General features: G+C 30.8%; 1 protein-coding gene across 1 annotated transcript; it reads right to left on the reverse strand.

Moving 5' to 3' along the window:
- Positions 1-2,553: 2,553 nt before the first annotated feature.
- LOC134711359 (uncharacterized) lies at positions 2,554-8,375 on the reverse strand. Its single transcript, XM_063571912.1, has 4 exons — positions 7,380-8,375; positions 6,828-6,903; positions 4,547-4,629; positions 2,554-2,948 (listed from the first exon to the last, which is right to left on the reverse strand). Exons 1-2 carry the CDS (start codon positions 8,242-8,244, stop codon positions 6,860-6,862), a joined length of 909 nt encoding a protein of 302 aa, XP_063427982.1. The 5' UTR covers positions 8,245-8,375; the 3' UTR covers positions 2,554-2,948; positions 4,547-4,629; positions 6,828-6,859.
- Positions 8,376-15,234: the final 6,859 nt, after the last annotated feature.

Genomic DNA, 15,234 nt, shown 5'->3' on the forward strand with positions numbered 1-15,234 from the left:
GACGATAATATACAATACAATGTACAACAAACAACCTTCCCCTTTACAAAATATGGTTAAACTGAATCTCATTGCATTAAACGAAAAGATCAGCCAACATAGAACTAAAGATAAACCATGAAAATTTAATCAGGGCAAGGTGAAACGAGTCTGACAGACATATATATCAGTGGCGGATCCATAACTTTTTATAACGAGGTCGCACTGACTACCATAAGAGTGGTCAAAAACAGTCATGCTTCATTGATTCCCTATTAAAATAATCAACCAAAAATTTTCCACAAAAGGACCAAGGCACCCCAGGATGTGCATGTAGCCTTTCTAACAGTGCTATTCATAGTTTGTTCTATGTTGTGCAGTTACATCACTGTTCCAGATTAACAGAGGGTTAGGCATCTGCAAACAGGTTTTATTCCGCCAAATTATGTTTAAACATGTCCTAAGTTAAGAGCTTGAAATTCATAGGTTGTTGTTTGTTGCTGTATATAATATTTTTTTATTGACTCCCACATAAATTAAACAGTTAGTTTTTCTTGTTTGAATTGTTTTAAATTTGTCACTTTGGGCCTTTTGTAGCTTGCTATGCTGTATGGGTTTCATTCATTTTTGAAGGCTGTACAGTAAAATTAAGATGTTAACAAAAATGTCAATTGGTCTTTGGTAGAAAATTGTCTCCTTGGACAGATAATACCCAATGTAGAAGTAGATCACAACATTCTAAACATTTCTGCTATATCAGATTTTAACTTTCTAATGCAGTTTTAAAGATAATGGACATTTTATCCCTGTTTTTTTTTTAGCCATGTCTGCAATGATGGTTTGTAGATGCGGTCACTCAGCCAGGGGTACTACTTGTACAAGTTCTTTTTATTTACTTGAAGAGGAAAATAATTATATACATCTACATATATAAGTAAATTTGTTATATACATACTTTCTTTATAAAATTTGAATAATCTGCCCTCAATTTTCTAAAAAAAAATAATAGTACAAGTTTAATTTGTTGACAAGTTTTTGGTTAGTAAAAACATGCCTTAAACAATTTCTCTCTGGTTAGCACATTTTTATTTATTATAGTTCAACCTTTCATCTCAGTACTGGTAATTCAAATGAGATTTTCATTGTCCTTGAATTACACTTGAATGATTAATAAATACACCTGCAAAGGACAGTTAATTAAAAATTCTATTAAAGCAAACAAGTCCCAAGAAATTCAAGAAAAGATAGTATGACTTTTTTACTTGTATTTAAGTTAAAAAAATCTGGTTGTCTAAGGGACATAACTAAGCCATTAAAATTTTATCTATACAAGTAAAAAAAATGCACTTGTAAATGTATATTACAAATACTAATATATGTATATTAAAATATTAACTTCAAGTAAATAAAAAGAATTTGTACAAGTAGTACTTCTGACTGAGTGACCATATCTGCAAACCATCATTGCAGACATCATCACATGTGCTGAAGACCTTACTTTGAAGTATAACGGTTTACTTTTATAAATTGCATCTTGAATTGGGAGTTGTCTCATCATTGCAGACATCATCACATGTGCTGAAGACCTTACTTTGAAGTATAAGGGTTTACTTTTATAAATTGCATCTTGAATTGGGAGTTGTCTCGTTGGCACTTATACCTCATCATCTATGGCTAAAATAGTTCCCTTGACAGTCACTAGATTTTTTTTAACTAGATTCCTCAATAATGATTGTGGCCAAGGCCCAATGATTTCAGACAAGACGATTTTCATACAAGACGCAGACAGATGCCAAGTGATGAGGAAAGCTCACCTTGCTCTTTGGGCCAGGTGAGCTAAAAAGGGTAAGAGGAATGCCTCCAAAGATTTCACTATATCAAAAAATACCTGAATTTAATGTGAGTGTACAGCGTCTTGGAACCATCTTAACTCTGTAGTTCATGTATAATGAACAGATGTGTTACACAGTGTTTATCAATCTTTCATTGGGCTTCAATCAGCAACTACAAAACCCATGATTGTAAAAATAGCAGCCCTGATTTAATATTTGTTTTCAGAGGAAAGATACAAAAAGAAACTTATAAAAAATAAATGGGGAATCCATGGACACAGATGATACCCCCACTTGCATATCATATAAAGTTATAAAGGGGCATAACTGAAGAATGGTAAAAGGGACCCTATCAAAATTTATACTAGATTTGACTTTCATGGTAATAATTTGTATAACGGATGCAAAAAGTTCAGCAATTTTTCCATTTGTAAAGGGGCATAACTCTAGAACTGTTTAAGTGACACCCCCAAAATTAAAACTTGGGTTGTATTTGGTGTCAAAAAGCATTGTGTACAAGTTTCACATTTGGTTGAGGGAAACTAAAGTTAAAGAATGAAAAATGAATTCAGCAATTTTTCAATTTGTAAAGGGGCATAACTCTAGAAGAGACACCACCAAAACTCAAACTTGATCTGTGAAAACAGAAACCAACATTGGTATTTCCGTACAGACGAACAAGGGTAAAACACGCAAAAGACAGGACTATAATACAATTTGGTCTTTTGTCATTCACACAGCCTTTTAATGATTTGATTCAAAATTTTATTTGTGTGTGCTGTTTCTTAAAATTCATTTGTTATGTTTTTGTTCCAATTGCAATTCCTTTACTTAAATATAAACACTCAATTCCATATTAATTCACAATAAGTTTTCAATCTTATTATCTACAAAGGTAGAACATTAAAATTTACTCTATTGTTTTTGTGTTAAATATATTTTCAAATACATTCTGTTAAACAGCTAGTTTCTTTCTCCAGACAATTGCTCTGAAAGCCTCTGCCACTGTTTGACCTCCAGGCAGGTGTTATGGAGGTCTCTGCCACTGTTTGACCTCCAGGCAGGTGTTATGGAGGTCTCTGCCACTCTTAATACTCCAGGAAGATGGCATTAATGCTTTTGCCACTACTCCCCAAACTATGAAAAAAATACAAACTAACAACTATTAAAAGTTCAAATTCAGATAGACTTCCTATTGTAATGTACACAAAAAATCATATATACATTTAGATGCTCAACAATAAGTTTCTTTTGGGCTTCAATTCATTTCTTTAATTACAATTCATGAGAAAAATTTACCATACATTGAAAAAACAACATGAAAATATATACATGTAATGGTAAAGTTACATTTTAGACCAATTACATTTGTACAATTGATGTTCTCCACAATACATAAAATAATCAAATTACAGTATTATTTCACTATTTGATAAATTGTTTCATTCTATATTGAATACTGTAAATGCAGAAATTATTGCAATATTTTTATTATTGCGGAAAATGTGAAATGGTTATACAATGTAATCACAATAACTTAAACTCGCATTAGAAATTTTTCATATGAAATGAACATGATTTTTCTCAATATTGCAAAAATCAATATTGCGTGAAAGTCTAAAATGATCAAAATCGCAATAAAAAATGCACGCAATATTTTCTGAATTTACAGTAATATCTGTCCACATCAATTTGCTCTACTGCTAGTGTTTCACATAGAACTTTTTTGAAGGACATGGCCTGTTCTTTAAATTTAAAGCATTATACCCTTAGTACAACTGCTTTAACATACAAGATAATTAATTTTTAAAAGATGTGTTCAAAATAATAATGTGTGTTTCATCAACTAGGCATTGCTCCTTTAAATGGAAAACACTGCTGAATAAAATAATTATCACGTGATACAATCTCATTTTCACTAAATGATAAATTTTTAATATTAATAAAAATTTCAAGCCTTTACTGTTTAACAAAAAAAACATTAAATCCTAAAATTCTATCTATAAGCATGTCTCACTTTTTGGCAAATATTCTGGAAAGGACAAACAAGCCCTTTGAATACCTCAGAAATTTTCATCTTGGCATTCATAAGGCTTCATCCAGTGGCAGATCCATAGGGAAGGTTCTAGGAATTAGAACCCCCATTTTTTTTTGGCAGGGGGGGGGGGGGGACAATCAATGCATTTGAAGTGGGACTTATGGTTGGAAAACCCTGATTTATCCTTGGTTTGGAACTCCCCCTTTTGTATAATTTTTAATATTTATCTGCATTATATTTATATAACTAAACTGTTCACTACAAACTTTTTTGTTAAATATATTTTTCGTATCATGTTCTCTTACAACTTGTAACTTACAAGTAGAATAAAATTTTCTACATGTAGTCATTAATTTGTTTGCAATTTAGTTTCATTCAAAAATATAATACTGATCAAAAGCTAAAATAAAGCTGATCCAGGCCAATGGTCATGATCATAACATTCTTATTCAAAAATATCCAAAAAGAAAATTTATTCACTGGCCCTTTAAACCGCTATTTGAAATTAGAATTGAAAGAATTGCTATTACATGTACATGTAGACTGTATAAACATAAATTTTAAATCAAGGTTTTAACAGTAAATCAGTAAATATCCCAACATTTTAATGATCGATGAATACTACCCCCAGTATAAACACTATGGACATTTACATAAATGTATCTATAAAGTATTGTCACTATATACTGAAACCTACCATTTGTATCAATCTTATATATAATATAATCGCTTCTCTATTTGAGATATCGCTTCTCAAATCACCTGAGTTATGGTCATCAACTGAAATAAAAACAAGAAAAATCATATTAATTTTCAGTCTAAAAATTTGTAAATATTCTGATGGCAGGATTTTTAAATTTGGCATTTTATGCCTTTTCATTTTGCCCCTAACATAACATGAGCTTGCACATTGCACATTATAACTGAGAGAATAAAGTGATTATTTCTTTGTTTTAAAATGCTGTCTGTATTTAAGGTTTAACAGTGCCATATTTTTATGTACATGCAGGGTTCTCGCTAAGGATTTTTGAAGGCGAGTCCAGGGACTCGTCATTTTTAGCTTTGGCGAGTCTAACAGCAAGAAGAAGATAATTTATTGCAATATAATGTAATATTTTAGTCTCCATGGCCTACCACAGCAATGAAATGACATTAAATTCAGATTTCTTTTCAACTAAAGCTATAGAATGATGATATTTGTGTTTAACTGTGTTCAGTTTATACAAAATATTTCAATCTTGATGCATCTGTGGACTCACCAGTTTTAGAAATGATGAGTCCAGACAGATTTTGATGAGTCCAGGACTCATGGACTCGCCTTAGTCAGAACCCTGACATGTATAATCATTGTAATTATCAGATATGATGTATTATGTTCAAGCTTAGAACTTCAAATGTACTTCGAAAATTATGTTTTCATTTTGGTCATATTTCAATCTTTATTTCGTCATGTTTTGAAAAATTTTCCACCTGAGATTTTTTATACATTGTAGCTGACTATGCGGTATGGGCTTTGCTCATTGTTGAGGGCCGTACAGTGACCTATAGTTGTTAATGTCTGTGTCATTTTAGTATCTTGTGGACAGTTGTCTCATTGGCAACCATACCACATGTTCTTTTTTATATACTCTAGATACTGCAACATTCTATGATGGAAGTTGTACAACTGACTTCCATTTATCTGGTCTTATCTTGGTCTGGTTAATGTTGTTATTTTCTATTGTTGGAATGTTTTTATTTAAATGTTTATGTCAAATTTTTCTTGCAGTCTGAAGAAGATTTTTTTATCAACATGATCAATGCCAGTTCTGACTGAACCAATTTTTTTTAGAAGGAGAGTTAAATTGTACTATGTGCAACCCCTTTTATTTGCTTCTCAGCACTGTCCGAAGTGTCCTTTCTCAAATTCAATTAATTTCTTTACTTTCCTTTTTCATATATGTGGGGAAAAAAACATTTGAAATTATTAGCATGATAAGAGTTAACGAATAAAACTGTGAGGTCATTACAAAAATATATCCTGCAATCAGAGTTCATTATTATAATCTTTTACAAAGGGATATGTTGAGCACAGCAAAATATAACAGCTGCCAACCCCATTCATGGACTTAAAAATAGTTTGTTAGGGTATAAAAGAAGTAACTAGTATGTAGATATAGGAAGATGTGGTATGATTGCCAATGAGACAACTTGTAAAATATTTTTCCAAATTTTAAATCCAAACCTATATACATGTACATGTATACCTAACCTCTCTGCAAAAACGGTTCTACTCATAAAATTTTATTGTCCAAACTTAGTCAAATATTATTTTATTCATTTCCAATTTTCATGTTTACCAGATCAACCGGCATTGTTCCAGCTTTTAGGAAAAAATGAAATTATTTCCTTACCTACCTACCCACACCTGGCTTGGCAGGGTCGGGATTGGGGAAACAAACAATATATTGATTTAGGCCTAATATAAATATACAATATTCTCATAATTTTTTTTTTATAGACTTTGCTACTGTACAGGGAGTTTTAAGTTTAACAGTTGAAACCACTATGACTATTCCTAGATAATCTCTTACATCATGTACATGTATATCTGTTATTTTATAAAGGTCAGTGTAGGAAAATTTTGGGACAATGGTCGATACATCAGAAAAAAAGATATCAACAATATCTACAACGCTGGATGGCTTTTTGTATCAAGTTCAAATTAGCTATTGGTAAGAAAGGAGAACCTAAACCCAGACACCATTTTATTTCAGATCAGATGTCAAAAAGAAAAAAAATTGTTTAAAGAAGGACAACTTATCATAAGACATCCTTAAATATCAGTAAAGAAAATATTCAACAGTAAAATGGTCTTCCCAATTATGATATATCCAAGTAAACAATATCTATCATGTCTATAAATATGATGTATACCCTGTTTTTTAAAAATAAGCATAAAATATAAAACACTGAAAATAAAATTAAATGACACAGACCATTTGATTAATACTCCACCGTTTTGAGAAATTCATTTCTTTCTTTTCCAAACTTTTTCTCTCAGTACATGTGAAGCTGTAAATGCAAAACAAATTTGTTTAACATAAATTTCTTAATGTGCTACATATATAATGTATGTCATCTATTAAAGACATGTACATGTATGTACAACAAAATATACATGTTACATTTCTTATTTTATAATACATGTTCATAAAACTGTAATATGGACTGATCAATATCATTCAAAAAATCAATATGTTAACTTATATACATGTTCCTTTTCACAAGAGAAATTAAATACACTACCAACATTTAAGTACATTTATGTTAATATAACATAATTTATGCATGAAGATCATTATTTTTTCAACATGTGAATAACATATGTAACTTGTACCTCTTTACACTGAAAATGAAAATTGATAGACACAAAATAAAATAATTCCAGCACTGAAAAAATGACTGTCAAAAAGTAATGAAATAGAAACTGAAACAGACCAAATTGCTGCATTAATTGAGATCAGTTATTCTACCATAAGTGTGATCACCTGACACATTTGCTGCTTTCTTTGTGTTTGTAGCCATCTTTGAACAGGTAGCACAGAACTCCAATGACACTGCATCTCCCGCGACATGAAGGCAAATTCCGTTCATCAGATTTTCAGAGTTGATAATTGTCTTATTTTCCTGATTTTCAGAGTTTTCTTTTGTCGTTTTTTCCTGCGTTTCAGAATTGCTAACACTATAACTACCAATAATATTTCTTGTTGATCTTCGTACAGCTTTCTTCACGGTAGGAGATTCTATGTTTTCCTGATTTTCACCGGACCCATCAAATACTGAACTTTTACGTTTTCTTAGATTTGTATTGTCATTTTCATCCTTGCTTACATTTGTTGGACAATTATTGTTTACTTTAAATGAGGAATAAAAGCGTACACCAGGAGTGGAACAAACTGAGCCAATCAGCTTTGAAAGAGTGCTCTGATTAGCAATTACACCTTTTAGATATTCTACCTCAGCCACTAAATCTGACATTTCGGATTCCATTGTCCCCATCTTTGACATCAAGTTGGAATTTTGGACATGCAATTTTTCAACACTTGCTTCCAAATTTGTGACATATTCCTTCTTCTTTTGTCTATTTTCTCGTGCAAGAATAGCATTTTTTGACATACATGTAGTTTCTGATTTTAAGTATTGTACAGAATGTTTTGTTGTGTTCGGTTCTGAGTTGTGAAAGGAACCTGTCAAATGTGTAATTAGTTGTTCGTCTGATGCTGTACTTTCACGTGTTCCGTCGTTCACAAGGGTGAAATCGCCTAAAATACCGTCAAATAAATCATCACTTGAGCAGGATTTGGAATCAGTTGTGATATTGTCATTGATACCAAAAGAATCTATATATGACATGATTAAGGCAAACCAGGGAGCTTAACAGTTTACTGCAGTTAACTTCAACTTGAGTTTAATTTAAAACCCTTTGTTTCTTTCCCGTGTCTGCATGAAAATGGCGTACGTTGTGGATGGGCTCGATTCACTGTTCTGCAAAATCTGAAATCTGTTCTAGTTCACAGGTCAATCAAGAGTTATAAATTAGAAATAGATCCCTCAACTTCTCAACTATTAAACTTGCTTGCTAAAATCTTTTCATCTGAACCATACTCTTAATGAAACCCGTATTGTTTAATCTTTATTTTTAAAAACAGATAGGAAAACCTGTACAGAATACTTTATAGATAGCAAACAAACACAACTTTTATTTTAAATATCACTAATGACCAGCTGTGAACGTCTTGGTAGGGCGCACAGTGTGTTAACCCTCTCTTTTTTTTTTTTTTTTTTAATTCTTACTGTTTATTTGTTAAGGTACGTTTTTTCTGTTGAACTAAAAGGAGAAATTGATGTAATATCGAAATACGATAGAACTAAATTACAGATATCGCCTAATTTGTACAGTGGTTTAGTCTACTTACATATTATTTGGAAATGATAATAATAAATATAGGTCACCAATGAGTTAAGAAAGTTCTTTCAATTAAAAATGCAAAAAATGGCATTTTTGCACCAAAGGGAGATAATTTGAAGATTTTTTCAATGATATAAACATTGTGGTCTGTTACTGTCCTTATTTGATCCTTATGTGTCTAGTATCGGTTTCACAGTTATAATATTCATCTACAATTTTACTACATAAACAAAAAACAACCTTTCTTCCTTGATTGGTTAACTATTTGTTTGTGTATTTTAAAAGCTACCATTATAATTTTTTTTTTTTTTTAAGACATACAAACGTTTTATTTCTAAATATTTCCTGTGTACAATTACCTTAGTCGTCCAGGATCAGGCTAAGGGTCCCTGTTTACAAAATGAAACCATCTATCCAGGGGGAATAGAAGGCAATAAAAAAAAGTTATCCACTTTTAACCTTGGAATACATTTAGTGTAAAAAATATAATATCCATATAATGTTAGAAGCATCTAACAGTTCTACACTTTAATTTCAAAATAGTAAGTAAATAATTATAAGATACCCACATAAAAGATGTGCATTTACTACAATAACCATGATAGGCTAATACTTTTTTTTTTATCATTTGTTTTTGATACAATTATTATTCTAGTACTATAAACCATAAAAAATGTACTTTGACTCAAGCTGTATAAAAAAGGTCTAAATTCTCATTATTACAGACTCCAATTTTGTCTTATCAATGATATCAACGCCTTTCAAAAGAAGAACAAATTTTAGATTATATTTCAAGTTTTGTTTCCAGATTTTATAAATATCTTGTGGTGTTTTAGGCGTTTTATTAAATTTTATTGAATTCCTAATTTTCCATAGTGTCCATTTAAAATATATGATTATTATGTTTAAAAAATTATCATATTTTAGTTGTTTCGTGTTTATACCCAATAGAACCTCCTTTTCACAAAAAGGATTACTTATTCCTATTTTTGACTTAATAAGTATTTCTTGGAGGTTTTTTAAAATTAACTGTGATGTACTACAACTGAAAAATAAGTGTTGCAGGGTTTCTATATTATTGTCATTTTGACAAATGTGGCATTTTCCATTTGATATCTTCATTTTTTTTAATCTTTCTTCAGTATATAAAATATTGTGCAAGGATTTCCATTGGAATTCTTTTACTTTATTTTCAATTTTCAAAAAATTTAGTCCCGACCACATATTTTCCCAAGGTAAATTTGTTCCATATATTTCCTCCCACTTAATTTGACATTTTGGAGATACATCTTTATTTAAAACCGTACGAATATAATTGAGTTTTAACTTTGATGGTTTGATTTTTTTGTTGTTTAAATTAATGATCTCAAGGTCATTTGAAATCTTTAATTTACTTTCATGATGCAAATTCTGGTTTCCGCAAGATTTCAAAATTTGCACGAAATCTTTAGGAATTGCCTGTTTAATTTTTGAAAATTCGGAAATACAATTTCTTCGATCAATCAACTTCTTATAAATTTCATTGCAGCTGATGAAATCTGTAGTTTCTAAGTTCCAAATGTTCTGGATAGTTGTGAAACCGCTTTTTAAAAAAGAAGAGTAGAACAATGATTTATTTTTGAAACGAATAGAAGAGTTTCCAAATAACCTCGTATTTAAAATAGCACTTTTATAGGGAGGTATTTCAACATTTTGAATAAATCCTGACCACGTATTTATAATTTTCTGATAAATTTGTGGTAGTTGGTTCATATCTAAACCGTTAACCCTCTCTTTAGTTTTCAACTTTAGGTAATAGTCCAGGCAAACTATTTTAAGTTTGAAACTCAACATAATTGCAGCAGAAAATGTGTTATTTGTTAGTTGTTAGTTCTTAATTTTCTATTTTATAGCATTTAGCCCCAAATATACACAGAAAAAAGTCCCATAAAATCCAACTTGAGGAAAACTCAAAATCAGCATTTCTAATTTCCTATGCCGTGTATGGTCTTTATCAGTTAGTCAGTTTTTGTTTGATTTTCTTAAAATTCATGTAAAGTATCATACTTTGATGGGGCTATAAGTGCGTAAGTTTTTCTACAATATATATATATATATATAATGTAATCATCTTCTCATGAATTTCAAAGATGAAATGTACAAAACTTGGGTTTCAAGATACAAGTGTGGACACAGATCAGTGTGGATGGTATGATTGACAAAAGGCGTTCTATGTTTTTCCCATAGGGTTCTATATTATTAACTGGGTTGCACAATGACAGCCAACCTGCTGATTAGGAGTATTGTTTATTTAATATTATTTATTGTTTTATGTTCAAGACTGCCATGGAAGATACACTAATTGCATTGATTGCCAAATGATTATGATAGAATATGTTTCACATCTTTGATTTGGGATACATTTTGTAGCTATATTAGGTCCATTTGTTCATGATGTTTTTTTTTTGGTGTGTGTGGTTTTTTAATTTATGGGAGATGTTATATGAGAGCGATATGTTTGCTTACTATTTGTATGGTTCTATTTATGTTACTGTGTGGCCGATCGTCAGCATACCTGCCAACTGTCACTATTTGCAGGGGATTTCCGCCATGGAGGCTCCCAAATTGAAATTTTTAAGGTGCAATTTTGTCAATAATTTTACAATTAATTTTACACTGGCTTTACTTTTAGAAGTATATAGAAGCCTAAAACAACATTAAAATATATTTAAAGGCCCCCTTGAAGATTTTGTAACCCCCCTCCCCATGGGCATTTTGAAAAGTTGGCAGGTATGATCGTCAGTATCAGTAAATGATTTCGTTTAAATGTCGAAATGTTTCTCCAATTAGAAGCTAATTAAGACACTTCATGGTTTTAAGTAATTACAATGCCTGACATGATGGTTGGGGCTAGATGATATAGAAAGTAAACTTCTGTGACAGTGTTATATTTTTATTTATTTTGTCGAAAAGCCTGGTCAAAGCAAAAAAAAAACAACGTCAAGTTTGATCAGTATATGAAAATGATATCAACACAAGAACCTTTGTGAGCATGCTTCAAAGACTCATAACTGCTACAGAAGTTATCTGATAAGATTTCAAGTGGATATTAAAATCTACTTAATATATCTTTTAAAAAGTTATAGTCTAATAAGTTAGTTCAAAATGAAAAAGATTTTGCAAAAATATTCTCTTTTCTTTTTTTTATTATATGGATACAAATATAAGGGATACCAGTACAGCAAGGCAGTTTTGTTGTGTTATGAAAGTGAAGTAATTAACATTTACTACCAATTCACACAAATTTAGAAATAAACGATGAATGATAAAGGTTGAACAATGAAATATAATTTTAGAAATCAATTATAATAGGCCAATTAGGCCTTATGGATTTTGTTCTTCTTTATTTAACACACTTGTATGACAATTTACATTCAGGACTGTCATTAGCAGGCGGTACAGATGTATTAAAAAAAGTGTAACAAAACACCTAGCATCATATTGCTAGTAGCACGAGTATCATTGTTTGTTAAATTTGTGCTTTTTTTATTTGGCTTATGGACAAAAAATGTTGGTTAATAAAACGAATTCAATTTTTAATGTTCATTTTTTTTTTCATTATTTTAATTGGGTTTTTATATACATATTGTGTTAAATACAAGCAGAACATGTTGCGTAATCATTTTCATCCGTGTATAACTTTTTTTATATATTTATTTTGAATAGTTTCCCACTATTTTAAAAGTCAAGGGAATTCCCAACCCAGGATAAAAGCGGGTGGTCTAACCCGGTGTTCCCTGTCTCTTATATATTAAATATTGTGTTAGTATTACTAAGAGTAATAAAGAACAGGTCGGTGCCTGTTATAAATACGGACTTGTACATTTACAAGCGGAACCGTATTGTACCGTATAGGACAAGTGTGAGTCTGTGTGACCACCTTGTAAAGAACAAAGACAAGTGTGTAAACTTGTAGAGTACATTATTGTACCAGGAGGACAAGTTTGTTCCTGACCCAGGACAAATTTGTTATAGTACAAATTTGTACTAGTGTATATATTTTGATTAGAATATTTTATAGATAGTTTATTAAAGATTGCAAAGAGCAGTTGTACATATTTTGGTTCATTGACGTTAATATTTGAATAACGAATATTTGTTATATGTTTTGTAAATAGAACACTTTTGGATCCAGTATCAAACTGGTAACGGACTCATTCTAAATTGAAATAGACACGCTTACCCTGTGTACACGTTACAGATGTAGTATATTTAGATTTCTTAAAAATTCTTACGTGAAACATCGAGAATAATGAAATATCTTTTGTCTGGGACTATTATGCTAGTATAATCCAAGGTTTTGTTAATACTTTACATTTTTGATTTTAACAGACGTAATCTATGTATTACTGTTAAATTATTAAGGCAGGGATTTCGTTACCATAACTTACTAAAAACCAGACTTTTCTAATCTTTTCTATTGATATAAAGATTTGGTTTTGAAGTTTATTTGTACCTGTAGAAAACTTATTTCTAACGGGATAGCACATCCTCATTTTTACGGAAATGTTTTTAACCGTGCCCGAAAATTTAGAAACGATCCTGGTAAACTTGGAGGATCCTAACTTATTCTAAAAGGTTACTAATTCAACATTAAAATAACATCATCGAATATAGTTTTATTGGTATAAATATTGATTTTGTTATAAGTAAATTAAAAGCAAACTAAATATAACTGGAATGTATGTTTTATACGTATGCACATTCATGGATCTAAAATCTGTCGATACCTGTATCTTGGCATTGCACAATGTCATGTTTTTCCCTGACTGTTTATGGCGTCTTTACATTTTCCTTTTCATTGGTTGTTAGAGGCTTTGAACTAGTAACTGTGAGTACTCTCAGATCTGTATCTAGTGTCTTTTTGTTGTTGGGATGTTCAAGTACCCGTCCACGTCCACTTGTATTTTTATCCATCTGATGAGTTAAGCCATTTTCAACTGATTTTTATCGTTCGTTCTTATGTTGTACTTTTATACCACTGTTATGGCAAGCCGTTCTCGTCAAAACTATGTTTAAACCATTTTTCGAGAAATTTACACACTGAGAATTACAAAAAAACACACTGAGATTTAAAATCTTCAAAACACACACTGAGAATTAAAAATTACACACTGAGAATTAAAAATTACACACTGAGATTTCATAAAGACGCACTGAGATTACAAAAATGAAAAACACACACTGAGAATTGAAAATTACACACTGAGATTTCAAAAAGACACACTGAGAATAAATAAACTGAAAAACACACACTGAGAATTATTAATTACACACTGAGATTTCAAAAATACACACTGAGATTAATATGCAAATTACTAATGAATATTCATGAGATGAATAATTCAACAGATTAATATCTTGGTCTCAAAAACTCTTGTCATTATAGTGAAATGCGATTCCTTCAACCAATTAACATTCGTAATAAATTTCATGACTTAACATCGCTCATATTCACAAGTTTGTTGCCTATAATTCATATCATTACTACCAGTGTATCGGGACTTTAAACCGTTTTAGCATGGGTCCCTTTTAAAAAGTCTTCCAACTGTTACCCTGATTTCGCAAGTTAATCTTTTATATTTTTGTTACGTTTATATGCTATTATAGACACTTGAGTAAAAACTTCACTGCATTATTTGTTGTTCAGTGCAAATTGTTCCAAGTTTTCTTATAATTTTAATATAAAGTTTTCACCATTTGGTATAAATATTTTGTAATAAGAATAAGCGGGTATTTTTCTTGTCCTTGTATTTCTAAAGTTTTTTTATGAATAATTTTGAACCAAATCGAAGGACTAACGAGTTCTGTCCCCTAGTTGCTTTAAGCTTGTAATAGATTCAGATTAAGTATGCTAATTAGATATGTGCGCATAAAAAGTGCGCACAAATCTCAGTGTGTCATTTTAAATTCTCAGTGTGTAATTTCAAATTCTCAGTGTGTGTTTTCAATTTATTTATTCTCAGTGTGTCTTTTTGAAATCTCAGTGTGTTATTTTCAATTCTCAGTGTGTAATTTTCAATTCTCAGTGTGTAATTTTCAATTCTCAGTGTGTGTTTTTCATTTTTGTAATCTCAGTGCGTCGTTATGAAATCTCAGTGTGTAATTTTTAATTCTCAGTGTGTGTTTTGAAGTTTTTAAATCTCAGTTGGGTTTTTATAATTCTCAGTGTGTAAATTTCTCGAAAAATGGTTTAAACATAGTTTTGACGAGAACGGCTTGCCATACACTGTCCCAGTTTAGAGGGATGGTTGGGATCTCGCTAACATTTTAACCCCGCCAAGTTTTGTATGTATGTGCCTATTCCAAGTGATCAGGAGCCTGTAAATCAGTGGTTGTTATTTGTTTATGTGTTCCAGTACATATTTGTTTCTCGTTCATTTTATAACATAAAT

The sequence above is a fragment of the Mytilus trossulus genome, chromosome 3, assembly GCF_036588685.1.
Source record: "Mytilus trossulus isolate FHL-02 chromosome 3, PNRI_Mtr1.1.1.hap1, whole genome shotgun sequence".
Taxonomy (NCBI): Eukaryota; Metazoa; Mollusca; class Bivalvia; order Mytilida; family Mytilidae; genus Mytilus; species Mytilus trossulus.